Source organism: Podarcis liolepis, assembly GCF_965112155.1.
Source record: "Podarcis liolepis genome assembly, chromosome: 1".
NCBI lineage: Eukaryota > Metazoa > Chordata > Lepidosauria > Squamata > Lacertidae > Podarcis > Podarcis liolepis.
The window spans coordinates 72,246,294-72,259,186 of NC_139554.1; the positions used below are offsets into that span (position 1 = coordinate 72,246,294).

The 12,893-nt window shown below is 39.2% G+C and overlaps 1 protein-coding gene across 1 annotated transcript in view; it reads left to right on the forward strand.

The window, feature by feature from the left end:
• OTOG (otogelin) overlaps positions 1-7,078 on the forward strand; it is a 97,458-nt gene extending 90,380 nt beyond the window's left edge. Inside the window, exons 55-56 of the mRNA XM_083495985.1 lie at positions 3,441-3,520; positions 3,652-7,078. Coding sequence (XP_083352111.1) covers positions 3,441-3,520; positions 3,652-3,852 — 281 coding nt within the window. The 3' untranslated portion in view covers positions 3,853-7,078. The remainder of the gene's footprint in view (positions 1-3,440; positions 3,521-3,651) is intronic.
• Positions 7,079-12,893: the final 5,815 nt, after the last annotated feature.

Sequence of the window (12,893 nt, forward strand, 5' to 3'; positions counted from 1 at the left end):
CACAAATCAGACCAACCAGCTGGGAGTGGGGCAAGAGCTGGAAAATTGCTAATCAGTGATTCATTCACTATGATTTGAAATATTAGATTGGTTGCATGGTCATTTAGTTTATTTAAATGAGCTTTGCTGTGTATTTCCTTTAGCTGAAGATTTTACTATTTAAAGCATTAATACCAACAGAACCAAACAGTCATAAACAAATAAGTACTTACGGGATAAATAAGAAACGAAAAGGAAAGCCATAATGTTGTTACATGGGGACATAATTCATCAGGAAATTCTGCAGCTCAAATCCCATTACAGTTTACAAAAGCTGTTGCGGGGTGTATGTGTGAAATAAAGTTTCTCATGGTTTCAGTTTGTCAAGAAATTATTATTAATAAAGTAGGGGCATATTTGTCTATGATATGTGGTATATTTTAAGCTGTTTAATTTACATTTAAAAGAAAATAAAGGGAACAGTGCCATTTTCAAAATATAACTTGACATGTAGAATTGAGGTTCATGAAAATGTGGCTCTTTGTTTTGTGATATCAGCTCTCTTTGGTATTCCTCAAAATGAAGTTAACACATTACAGAAGTAGAGGCACTGTGAAAAGCAGAAACTATTACTAATATTTTGTTTAAATATATCGGATGAATGAATCATGGAGGCAGTATCTTCGTTTATGGTACAAAAGAGTTGTCAGCTTATTCATTTCATAATTTCACAGATACTTACGTTTTTATTAAGCCCAGAATCACTTGGGTATATGTTTATATCAGAGGCTGCAATCCTATGCTATCTTACTTTAGAGTAAATCTCATTGAACTCAGTGGGACTTATTTCCAAGTAAACATTCAAAGGATTGTATGGCACATCATGTAGTTCCACATCTAGACCAAAATCCATAGACTAACAGTACATGTCTTCATGTTGGGTTGTGGCTATTGTGAAGTTGTTAGAGTGTCAGACTTCACCTTGGAAGATCTGGGCTCAAATCCTTGTTCAGTCATGAGGCACTTTGGGTAGCTTTGGACAACTTTACTTCAGCCTAAACCTACCTTGTAGATTTGTTGAGTGGATAGAATTGGTAATGCTCATGTATTATATTATTACTGTAGCTACATAGCAATACTTGCAGTAATATGTACATGTCAGTACAATACAATTACTAAAATATTCTATGTTGAGCTCCCTGAAAGAAAAATGGGACACAAACATGAAAAAATAAATAAGATATTACTGTGTGTAATTTAAGGAGAAGGAAATTGTTTAGCAACTACTACATATAAAAGAAAGTTACATGCACAAGTGCAAGAACCTATTTTAAATATAAAACAAGAAAATATTATTTAAACTCAGGAAGGAATTCAAAGTAGCACTAAGAGGCTCTGTCAGTGCAGGCAGTTATGCTTCCTTGATGGAATGATTTCCTCACCCTCATTCTCCTCCCCCCAATTATCATGGGGGAATGGGGAGAACTCTTGGAACAGTGGGATGGGGAACAGGAGTGTAGAGCCAAAATATGTACCTTGAAGGAATGAATGCCTTAGCGCAACACTGAATTCCTCCCTAATGTTTGTGCATCTATGTATCATATATAATGTGTTCGATTTGTAATATTCTTATTAGGTTCTGGAATGTCATTGTTGCTCCCATTCCCCGTTAGCCCAGTCACTCCTGTACCTAGTGCTAGCTGTAACACAGGTACATATTCTTGGAAATCAGTAGGAACAAACCAGACAGAACCATTGTTGATTTCCAACAATGTACTCCCTCATAGGAGCATCATGCCCTCAGGTCACAACATCTGGTTGAAATAAGCTGTATTGTAGTATGAACTGCTGATTTTTTCAGATCTGCTCACATATCTTTTCATTTTGCACTGTATGGGCAGTGCATTGTTGTTAGCCAACAATGTACTGTTGGTAGTAAGCATTTGCATAGTGTTTTAGCTTGCTGCATGGTTATTTTGCTTGCTATTTCCAGTAATTTCCATAGTGCTGTAGAAGATAGAAACTAATCGCTTTGCTTGTTAAAGCTTGCTGTTAAAATAACACTTACCCAGAAAGTATGGCATATGTGTACAGCACTGTCTCCTTGGGTATATGCTGAATGAATGGCTAAATATTATCATCTGTTATGTAACATTTCTAAAAATAATTATGTGGTGCTGGTAGTTGCTCAATGAGAAATACTGCAAACCAGAAACAGTGCAATAATCCTTCACAAAAGTCTTCCCCATACAATTGACACACTGTCTTCTGGCAGAGTTCCTATTGGATTGGGAGTAAATAAGCAAATGGTTCCTGTTGACCTGTTTGTTTTATTTTAAATATTTGTATGCCACCTGTCCAACCATATTTTCAAGGCAGTTGGCTGCAGTGTGATGTGTAGCTTCTAGCTATGAAGGATTGCAGCACGAAGAAATAGCTCGACTGCAGCTGCATGTGAAGGTGGTCTCACTGATGGGCCACTCTCCACTAAAAGGCTTGTAGCTTGAACTGAGAATGATAGCAATAAAACACCTCTGTGAATACTGGTGTTATTCAGGAGTTTGTGCCAATGTAAGAACAGTGGTATCTCATATGTTGCAAACAAATCCTAGCTTGTAATGCAGCCTGTCTGTTATTCATTTGTAACTCCTATGTAAAATAGTTGGGCTGGTGTTGAAGATTTGGAGTGGGGTATCATGCATAGGAAAGTTGCCTCCAAATTGCACTGTTTCTCCATCTCCTCTATCTAGTTCCCTATTACACAGTTTGGCATTGGTGGCTGTTGCCTTTGTGGCTTTGTGTTGATTTGGGATGTCACATCATGTTGTTATAGTGTGAAACCCTTAGAGTGCAATCTTCAAATTGCTTACCCAAAATATGATGGTGTAATTAATGTAGACTTGGCACTATGAATGTTGCCATGTACACAACATATTTATTTTGATGTAACACCAGTTTAGTAGTATTGAATTCAGCTGAATTAAATTATGTTAAGTGCTTTTGGAAAATACTTGGGTAGTTTACTTCCACATTTTTAGATAGACCTATTCACAATCATGAGGTTACTTAGCAGTAAGTAATTTAAGACTAGGGCCCTAGATTATAGTCCTGAGCTCTTACTTGAGAACAATTATTAAAAACACTGGTACTTTAAAATAAATACATTTGGAATTAAGTTTTCTGTTGATTTGGAAAGTGAATTTTAGGGTGCTGCCCACCCCAGGAACTTCATTGGTACAAGCTCCACTCATTTCAATGGCAACTATACTGACACAGTCCTATCTATATTTAGATTTTTTTGATACATAGAATATTTGTGCTGATAATAAATGTAATGCTTAGAACAATTTTGAGAGTCCAAAATTTGAATGACATAGACCATTGCTCATGGTCTTTGTCTTTTATTTTCTATATGCTTACCTGGTGTATCAACTGGTTTCTAATCACGTCATTCTTTGCAGGCAAGGAAGATGGAAAATTCTGCAAAAAGGTGACTGTTAGGATGACAATACGCAAGAATGATTGTCGAAGTAACACACCAGTAAGTAAATGACTAGCTGTGTCCCGCTACTATTTGCACTCTGTTACCCTGAAAGTTTAGCATTATTGTTGGTTGGAAGCCATTTAGCCATTTCTCTTAGCACATTAAGTTATTTTTCTGTTTATTTCCAGGTAAATATTGTTTCCTGTGATGGAAAATGCCCTTCTGCAAGCATATATAATTATAACATCAATACATATGCAAGATTCTGCAAATGCTGCAGGGAACTTGGGCTACACAGACGAAATGTGCAGCTATATTGCAGTGGCAACTCCACCTGGGTCAGCTATACTATTCAAGAACCCACAGACTGTTCTTGCCAGTGGTCATGAAACAATGCTACAAGAAATCAATGTGTTCAACAGCTTTGGGGGAAATTAATTTTACTCCCTGAGTTAGGACAAAGAATGTTGATGACACAGTTGCCTACAGTTACAAAACAAATCAGCATTTAAATAAACTGGATTGTGTTCTGGGATCTCTGCTGAACAGATGAACTTACAGCACTGATGTTATATTTTCAGAACACAACCCAACAAAAATCTGAACGTTTCAATGAGGCACAATATTCTAAGGGTTAGTTCATACAACAAAATTGGCCACTTAACAGATTGTGTGACCGGTCTACTTACAGGAGCAGTGTAACATTTAAACAGAGAAAGATAGTTTCATGGTAGCAATGGCTGTGAAGAGGCAAATATGCATTTTCAAATTCTCCCATTCATGGAAGTTATTGCCATACTGCTTTGCAAGTTGCTTGTTCATGTTACATTGTTCTTATGAAGTCATAGAATTCATGTAAGCTGTTAAATCTACAAATCATTGGTTGATTGTGATATATGAACCATCCCTTAGAACCACTAAAAGAGAAGAGCCCTGATCCAGCTCTCGTTGCAAGGAAGAAGTTGTGCCCAACTAATGATGGTTCTATAAGATGGATCTGTGTTCCCCTGTGAACCCATTCGGTTAACTATGCATTATGGAAAGGTGATACACGTAGTACTTCTTTAGTGGTTTGGGGAGGAAGGGGATCTTTTTGGTCAATTTTTTTATAGCTAGATTTCTATTACTAGTCCATAATAAAAACAAAAGCAAAAAAAAATCTGAAATTGCAGGATTTTGGTCCTGTTATTAATTTCGTGTTTTTTTTAATTGTGGTATGTGCCAACTTTCAAAAGAAAAGGGATTGCCTTTGAAAGAGGCCATGAAACAGACAGAACTGTTTTTGTGGTAGTCTGCTTTATTCTGTGCAACCACACCACCACTTTTTAAAACAGGGTGACCAACAGATATTTGGGACTGCAGCTGTCAATGTCTGTGACAGTTGGCATGCTCAGCGGGACTGATTGGAGTTGTAATCTGAAACATCTGGAAGGTGCCAGGTTAGGAGGGATGGATGGACCTATTAAAGACCAGTCTATCCCGGTTTCCAGAAGCTATGGGGCTAAATTTATCCTTTCCTGTTTCTGGGAAGATTTTTTAAAATGGAAAATCTTTAAAAAGCTGCCTAGAAACATACTTTTAAAAATATAAAATAAAATACCAGGTGGTCCAGGAGTTGGGCACTGCCTCCAATCTTTCCCTCCCCACAAAAAATCCTGAAGCAGGGCACCCAGCTGCTTTCAGCTTGAGTGGTTACTGCATGGTACTCTATGCCACCACGCAAATCGATTCAGTGTGCAGTAAGCTCTCCTGAGTGTTACAGGACTTGCAATGCTTTTACTGTCCAATTCTCCCTGACAGAGACGGAACGTCATGAAGTCCTGGTGTCACTAGGTGCTCAGACTGTGGGCAATTGGGTGCCCTGTTTTAGAAGTTTAAAAGGAAAATTGCTGGGGGTGGGGAAAAGATGGCAGCCATCAAGCTGCATTGTAAACGAACCTACCAGACTGAGGGTTCTGAAGACCATTAAGGCAATTCTGGTCAGGATCTACCCAGGTTGGATTAGACAAACTTGTTTTTTGAATCAAGTAGTCAGGTTCCTACCCCATTCCTACATGTTCGCTATCCTTGTCTGTCCCACCGCAAAAAATACACATCTTCAAATAGTGTACTGTGAAATCCTATGCATGTCCTGTTGAGTTCAGTGTGACTTCTTCCCAAGCAAGTTTGTATAGGATTGTAGTCGTAATACCTAGACAATATTGTGTTATGAGTGTATATACATTGGATGACACTGCAAGTAAATTGTAAGAAAGTATACATCACACTGATAATGCAAAAGAAGGCAAACGATATAAATATAGTTATGTTTATCAGGGAAATATTTTCAATATTGAGAACTGTATATATAAACATGTTCCCTGGTATGAAATATGATATTTTAAATATTTTATGGTGTTATGTAAAAGCATATTTGCTAGGAAATATAGATCTGCCATTTGACAGTATCCAAGTTAAATATTAGCAATAGCTGCATCTTGAAAATAGTATGACAAACTGATTTTCACCAGTTTATCAAATTTAAAAAGTGTTTCCCTTTCCTTTCATTTAAACACATTTTATATGAAAAATAAATCTTTTGCCTTCTATAGCATATCATATTGTATGTGTGACATTTGTGTGTCTCTTAAGGAGAATATCCACCATCTAGAGAAATATACAACTGGCTCTCTATATAGTTAGGTAGTTTGGGGGTGACTGGTCGTTTTTCTCAAATGATAATTTCCATACATTGCATTTCAAGCTACTTTTCACAGAATCATAGAATTGTAGAGTTGGAAGGGACCCTGAGAGTCATTTAATCCAATCCTTTGCAATGCTGGTATCTCAGCTAAAGCATCCACGACAGATGGCCACCCAACCCTTGCTTAAGAACCACCAATGAAGGGGACTCCACCACTTTCTGAGGGAGTCTGTTCCACTGCCAGGATAAATTCAGAAGCAGTTTATGATGTGTTATGGAAGCTGGCTTCTCAGAACAAAATCAACAAAAGAGATGGGTTACATGATGTTTGTAACAGCAAGTGACACATGATTCTCTCTGATCAAATGTATTCTTTCCTGACTTTCTCTGACCAGTTCGATCAAATATGTGTTGTGAAATCAAGAAAACAATATTATATGCAATCACTTTGTATTATTCAGCTTCTGAACTATTTCCAGCAGCTGGTATTGTGAGGCAGAGCCGATCTCTCAACACCAGCATTGCTGCTGCTCACCCAGATGGTGCAAGGGTGAGACAAGGTGGCAGCAAGGTCAGGACCGCACAGGCGCACTGGTGGAACCAAACTTGCTTTTGTACTCATAGCCCCACCCTCGCCACTGTTCTACACCACCCCATCCTCTAAGCAGCCATGCCAGTATCAGGAGGGCACCTCTGTAGCACTGTCCCACCATGCCAGATGCTCGGGGGAGCAGGGAAGTACTTGTGTTAGTCTGTTGCAGCAAAATAACAAAACAGCTTGTGAAATGTTAAAAGTAGACAGGTTGATTGACAGGACAGAATAATCTACTCATGTACTTTGACCTTGCCTTTGAGAATCCCTGGTACTAGAATTTGCCTCTTGCAAGCTATTAAATTACAATGATAATAAAAAAATACTAAGGCAAAAGTCACATCGGTTTGTTTGCTATCACTTTCTGCATACTCTGCATGTTATATTCACTTATCTAATAGACACTATTTTATAGATTAGTTTTTTCTACTAGTGCTTTAAAGTGTTTGATGCAACTAGACTGCACTGGTGTATTTCATTTATATTGTGTTACAAAAATCCTCGAGTGAGTTTTTGCAACACAGCTGACCATTGATGGATGGTGGTGGGTTGTTGTTTTTTTAAAATCAAGTAAAAGAGTTCTGTTTTTATGCTAAACCATCTTTCTGAATTGTTCCCACTGAATGTGCAACATAAATGGTCACATTTTAACCTGGATAATAAAAATCAAAAACATTATTGCCTTTCAAAGATACTGTGTTTCTATCCCCAAACTTTAAATAGAGGCTGTTTAAATAGGGCGATATTCCTTTCAGAGGTCCTCTATCAATTTTATAACCTAAGAGTCCTGTTGGATCAGACAGAAAGTTAATCTCTTCTACCATTCTGTTCTCACAGTGGCTAACCAGATGCCTGTGACATAAGTGCAATAATAGCTCTTTCTCCTCATGTTCCCCAGCAAATCGTCAAAGGATGCATGGGATCCTTCTGTCATGAATATGAGAGGTACTTCTTGTAGAGCCCTTTGGCCTTTTACCGCAGCTCATGTGTCAGATTATCACAAATGTCTGTTCTGACATTATAAGTATGCCTGTGACACTTTTCAGAATTTTACCTTCAACAGAGAAATATATCAGAAATATATTCTTTGACATTCACAGCAGGGGTTGCCAACCTTTTCAGGTCAGTGGGCATGTTTGGACTTTTGAAAAAGTGCTGTGAGCACCTGTCACAAAATGGCTGCCTTGGGGGATGTGGCCAAACACAAAATGGCTGCCAGATCTAAAAACATTAAAAGAAAAGGGACCACAAAATTGTGCGACATGCTCCCACCATCAAACCAGGAAGAAGCAACTACATCAGCCATTGTCACACTCACAGAAAGAAGTTCTTTGCACCTTTCCTTTGTTCAGAGCAGCCTTGATATCCAATGAAATGTTAGCATGTTTAAGCAAATATGTCTGATGCAGGAAAGCTTGACCCAGAACTGAGTAGGAAGAGAAAAGAGTCTCTTGTGCATTGTGTATTTTTAAATGGATATTTACTGAAACTTTTCGCTGGGTGGGCACATTTTTGCATTGGTGCCCCCTGGCATAAAAGCATTCATCCATTTGGTTTTGGTGTTTAAGGGGTCAGCAAACTTTTTCAGCAGGGGGCTGGTCCACTGTCCCTCAGACCTTGTGGGGGGCCAGAGTATATTTTTTTGGGGAAAGTGAATGAATTCCTATGCGCCACAAATAACCCAGAGATGCATTTTAAATAAAAACACACATTCTACTTGTTTGTCCGCAGACAGTTTTTCTGGGTCATGTGGCCAGCATGACTAAGCCGCTTCTGGCGAAACCATGAGCAGTGCACGGAAACGCCATTTACCTTCCCGCCGGAGCGGTACCTATTTATCTACTTGCACTTTGATGTGCTTTCGAACTGCTGGGTTGGCAGGAGCTGGGACTGAACAACAGGAACTCACCCCGTCGCGAGGATTCAAACCGCTGACCTTCTGATCGGCAAGCCCTAGGCTCAGTGGTTTAGAACACAGTGCCACCCATGTCCCGCTTTAGTTTGCCTACCCATGGTTTAAAGGCTAACATAAAGTTTCTTTAGTCAGTTTTGCCTTTGGAAAGATAGCACAGTGTTTTAAATTAGCAAGTACATGAATGTGGAGTTAAACATGCAAGTTTCTATTCTAGTTACCAAATAAGCGAGACTCCTTTTGCACCAGTAAACACCCCGATTTTAATCAGTTGTTGACTAATGTACAGGACTCAGTCACGGCTAGCAGTGATAGTTGACTATCATCAAGTCTGTTTAATAGAAATATGTTCAATGTTGATAGTGAATGGTTAAACATACATATAGGGCCACTGTCCCTTTGTGTTTCCATCATTATCTTCCTGTTGCGGGACTGAAATAAAAATAAATTTGACTATTTTATAAACCTGATCTTCCAAAATTCAATTTGTTCCACATTTCATGTTTTAATTACAGTAGAAGCTTAAAGAGCACTCTTGCTCTTGATCTCTCTTTCCTAATCCCACAGCTGTGTTATCTAAGCCCTATTCCCTCCTGGCAGCTGTATTGTTGACTTCTTGCTTCCTAAGTTCCTAAAGAGGACAGAAGACAGACAAGTTCTATTTTGAAATTAGCATTTTGATCAGGCCATAATAGGTCTGATCTGCACACACAGAAAACACACACACACACACACACACACACACACACACAGTATGATGACGCTGGAGACTTGTGCTTCCACAGGGGTTCTGAGATGTAATTGAATGTGGCCTCTGAAGTATATTCCTTTAGAGGAATATTATCCTGTTAAAATGCCTGGCATTCTTTAAACAAGAGTGGCTTAGTCAGGGAACTAGTGTATCTTGTATTGTCGTCCTTGCCTGATTATCAGCATTAGTAAATAAGGGCTGCGTAAGACACAGGCAGCCATGCTGGTCAATTAGGGGGGGGGGGGAATGACAGCAACAACAGCACTATACCTTTATTAGGACCAATTCTGTTGCCTTTGAAGAGAACCTATTTCAAAATAGTCAAAAATCTCCTAGAACTGGAGGAAGATGATTTACCATATAATGATGGAATTTGATCTAAGCTGGAAACGTCATGTATTCAAACCATAATATAAAATTGCCAGTTTGAATTATCTCCCTAGGGAGGCTCGCCTGGTGCCTTCATTACTTATCCTGAGGCGCCAGGTGAAAAGCTTTCTCTACAACCAGGCCTTTGGTTGATGAACATTCTGTGGCCTTTAAAATGTGTTTTGGGTGAGGTTATTGGTTAGTTTTTGTTTTATTATGTATTTTGTGTTCTGATTTTGTATTTTTATGTTGTGAACCACCCTGTGATCTTTGGATGAAGGGTGGGATATAATAAATAATAATAATAATAGAAATAGAAATAAGTTGGGATAAACACAAAAGAATATGCCTGCTACCAATTCAAATACATGTGGGAGTGGATTACTTCAGTCTAATTCGAAGAGTGAGAATTAAATTAAGAGCTAAATAATGTTCAAATGCTGACAAGCTCTGCAGGATAAAGCAGAGGCTTGGCAATTGCTGTAAGCAGAATCTTTTAGGCTGCTGAAAATTTCATACAGCAAAATATTACAGTGCTTCCCTCTAAGCTTAACTTCTTTCAAGCAAGGAGCTGAGCAGCAAACCACCTATCCACAGCAACCTTTCCTTTCTGACAATGCTGCCTAAGTGATCCCAGCATGGAATGCATATCATTAAAACATTTGTTTCTCAGCTTTCTTCTCCTTGACAGGAAAAAAGAGAGAAGGGAATGGTGACATTTCCCAGTTTTTTTGGCCCGGCTGTATTGTAACACTTCTAAATCCTCTGTCAACAGTGGCATGGTGTTGCATTCATGTTTTTTTAAAGTCTCTTTCTAGGATCCATCTGTTATATAAATAAAAATAATGCAGCCCTATATTTTTATGGTACACTAATCCACCTTGGCTATGGTGTAATTATCAAATGATTTCATGCTACCCTGGTGGCAGGCTGCATCCAGACCCCTGAACACTTGCTGCCGAGCCCTTTGTAAATCCTCTTTGCACAGTTTCATTCATAAATTTGCCATGGCTTTTAAAGCAACATAGTTTAAAGCTTATACAGTGATATTAAACAAATGCATTTATAATTCTACAATGCAGCAACTCCCCCCCCCCAAAAGCTCCACTTCTGCACATTACTTTATGCTTGCTATCTTCAGCTTAATGACTGAATCAATATTCTGAAAGAACAGGCACACTGGATCTGGGTTGACTGAAGTAAAGGACATGAGGTTCTGATGAGCTCAGAGGACATAGCACCTGACCCCCAGAGCCAAGCAGGTTAATGGGAGTGCAAAAGCCAAATCTGCTGTGATTATTAAGGAGGGTTTTTTATTGCTAAGGGGGTTTTGTGGCAAGTGGGGTGTGCTTCCCTTGACTTTCTTATTCTACGCTGTTGCACAACCAATGGAAAATCAGCCTGTGATATCTGTTACTGCATAGGTCATTGGTATACAGTGGTACCTTGGTTCCTGAATGACTTGGCTCCCAAACAAATCGGGTCCTGAACGCTGCAAACCCAGAAGTAAGTGTTCTGGTTTGCGAACATTTTTTGGAAGCTGAACTTCCAAAGTGGCTTCTGATTGTGTGCAGGAAGCTCCTGCAGCCAATCGTAAGCCGTGCCTTGGTTTTTGAATGGTTTTGAGAGTTGAACGAACTCCTAGAATGGATTAAGTTCAAGAACCAAGGTACCACTGTACTGGAATGATGTAAAACAGATTGGTGCCTAGTACACAAATTTGTGTGTATAGGGGAAGAAATTTTAAATTACATTGGCACCTTTCTTTCTGGCAGCAGTTCCCTACTTCTCCCTAAAAGCCCACATGTGAAGTCTGGGAACTCTCAAGAGTGGCACCTACGACCTATTCAGGGTTGCCCATGGGATGTAGTATTTGAGAATGCTGATCTAGGAAAGGGGTAGGCAACCTAAGGCCCAGGGGCCGGATGCGGCCCAATCATCTTCTAAATCCAGCCTGCGGATGGTCCGGGCATCGGTGTGTTTTTACATGAGTAGAATGTGTCCTTTTATTTAAAATGCCTATCTGGGTTATTTGTGGGACACAGGAATTCGTTCATCCCCCCCCCCCCAAAAAATATAGTTTGGCCCACCACATGGTCTGAGGGACAGTGGACTGGCCCATGGCTGAAAAAGGTTGCTGACCCCTGATCTAGGAGATTGGGGTTTGAATCCTCACTCAGTCCTCAACCTCACTGGGTATCACTGGGTCAGTCACTATCTCTTAGTCTGACCTTCCTCACACGGTTGGTGTGAGGTTAAAATGGAGAGGGAGAAGGGTGTACACCAGCTTGGGCTCCTTAGAGAAAAGGTGATATATATAAATATAATTTTATTTATGGGGACTGGGAAATCAGCAATCCTCCCATGCACTTGTACAGGCTTTTCTTTAAACCAGTCTTATTTTATTTTATGTATTTAGTGCAATATTTATATTCTGTGTCAATGTGCACTCAACATAGCACACAGAAAAATGATAGCAAAAAATGAAAATGAAATCTCAGACAGCAACAACCGTAAAATTATGGCATTAAACACACCAGAAAACATCAGATAAAAACCAATAGCCTGAAAGCTCTAGCCAGAGAGGAGCCGTTCCATAGTTCAGGAGCCACAACGAAAAAGGCCTTCATGCTCATCCCCACCATCCATACTTAATGGAGATGACAAAGATCTCAAACCCTGCCCTCAAATGACGTTTGGACAATTTAAGCTCTACTTGAACTACTTGTATGTGCATATAAACACCGTTAACAAGATAGGAAAAGAACAAATTTGGAATTAAATGTACATTCTATCGGGTATAGGCTTTATGTTTGCAATATGGATACAAGCAATGCAAGTAAGTGTAACGCAAGTAACAGTTCTTTAGAATGGTTCTTCCTCCAAGGCACAAACTTTTCCAGAGATGAATATGATACTTTCAAGAGCTGTCACATTGTATGCCCGCACAAATGTATCTTTCTTGTAACTGGGGTAATGCACCCTCGAGCCCAGGCTAAAAAACAAGGGGACAACTTTTCGAGGGCTTTACATGCATATCACATTGCTAGAAGTTAAGACTGCATACAGACATATTTTGATAGATGACACATTTTCTCCTTTATAAGCTGAAAGTCTGAGCAA